Genomic DNA, 1,569 nt, shown 5'->3' with positions numbered 1-1,569 from the left:
CGGAGAGTCTCCAGACTGATCTGCAAGTGAAACCTTGAAAGCTGGCGAGATCAGGATGGTCTCACGAGGCTAGCGGCACGGTAGGGGAGCTAGGATTTTCATGAATGTCAGAAATGTCCTGATTACGGAGGCTGACTGTAAGGAGATGATGCTGTCTGCTCATGCGCTCTTTGTTATCCGAGAACCGAACCAGAACTGAACCGCGCCGAGCCCTACTGATGAACTAGTACCATGTTAGCGCGGTACGGTTGTGTCTGGTACGGTCCGGTTCAGTTTGAGTGCCATTTACACTCAAGTTATCTCGGTAGCTGTGCTCGGACGGATCCTCGCATGGTTCCAAAAGGGTAGTGGAAATGGGGTATATGTATATTCCCTGCTCTATATAGTGACTGAGGGATTCGGGCACAGCCTATATGTGCAAACAACATTTATCTCAAGGGGAAAAAAGAACATTTAGCCCGTCTTTCTGTCTCTGTTCCATCAGTGACAACAAATATGATTAATGAGCTGCGTCTCACCTGGTTCCACAGCTGAATCATACAGAACACCACAGTGTTTTTCCCTCCAGCATGCAGCTCTGCCGGCAGCTGAACTCTCACAGCTCTGTTCAACACGTCTGCATTCGACATCGCCTACATCAGGGCCAGAAATACACCATGAAAAAGACAGAAGACAAATGTGTCCAACCTTTCAATCTGTCTGCATTTTAACAAAGATATTTGCATATATTCACCTGAGTGTCATTGGCATAAATCTCAATACTCCTGGAAATGTTAGGGGGCTTCTGTAGGAGAGCTACTAAAGGACCAACATAAATGGAAGTTTCCTCCTCTACCTTAGTTTCCTGCAGAACACTTTCAAGTATTTTAGTTGCGCTATTTGAAGTAAAAGAGAAAATACGTTTGCAGCTTAGAGATGCACAGATTGACTCACATACACAGAATGATTGTATTATTGGAAAGAGTGAAAATGTTTACTTGAAAATGTCCCAATTCTTTATTTCATTACTGTAAACCTCCATGCAGCATTTGGCTTTATCAACTGAAACACGAATGATGCACTCTTTTTATTTAGACACAATAAATAACTAGATTTACTAACACAATGCTAGTAGCAGGTGTGGACATAGTGACTGATGACTAATTAACCAATTAACCAGGCCGCTGATCTTGTTAATGAAGAAACATACCTGTTCCGTTATTAAAATCATCTTCAGGCCTGCATTTACCCCAACAACCCTCAGCCTTAGACACAGTTATCATCTGATGAAATCCTACCAACAGTATCAGCCATTGGAGGAGGCAGAACATTCCTCTGTCAAAACAGATTTGTTTTCATCATCAACAACTTTATTTGTACAGATCTTTAAAACAGCAACAGCCGAAAACAAAGTGTTGAAGTTGTTAAACATGATAAAAACACACAATAAAAGAACAAAATGCAGCATAACGGGGGTGTTTGCTAGCGGTTACTGCAGCGTGCTTGAGCTCTGAGAAGGTTGCAAGTCCCTGAGCAAGACCCTTAAAGGAATAGTACACCCAAAACATGATTAGCCTTCATTTTCTACTC

General features: G+C 42.4%; 1 protein-coding gene across 1 annotated transcript in view; it reads right to left on the bottom strand.

Moving 5' to 3' along the window:
- LOC107103426 (adhesion G-protein coupled receptor G2-like) overlaps positions 1-1,036 on the bottom strand; it is a 20,469-nt gene extending 19,433 nt beyond the window's left edge. Inside the window, exons 1-3 of the mRNA XM_015403133.1 lie at positions 978-1,036; positions 734-875; positions 519-632 (exon numbers count right to left, since the gene is read on the bottom strand). Of these exons, the coding sequence (XP_015258619.1) occupies positions 519-632; positions 734-875; positions 978-1,021 (300 nt within the window). The 5' untranslated portion in view covers positions 1,022-1,036. The remainder of the gene's footprint in view (positions 1-518; positions 633-733; positions 876-977) is intronic.
- Positions 1,037-1,569: the final 533 nt, after the last annotated feature.

The sequence above is a fragment of the Cyprinodon variegatus genome, unplaced genomic scaffold (assembly GCF_000732505.1).
Source record: "Cyprinodon variegatus isolate N-32 unplaced genomic scaffold, C_variegatus-1.0 Scaffold1443, whole genome shotgun sequence".
Lineage (NCBI taxonomy): Eukaryota > Metazoa > Chordata > Actinopteri > Cyprinodontiformes > Cyprinodontidae > Cyprinodon > Cyprinodon variegatus.
This window is presented reverse-complemented; position numbering and strand designations above follow the sequence as displayed.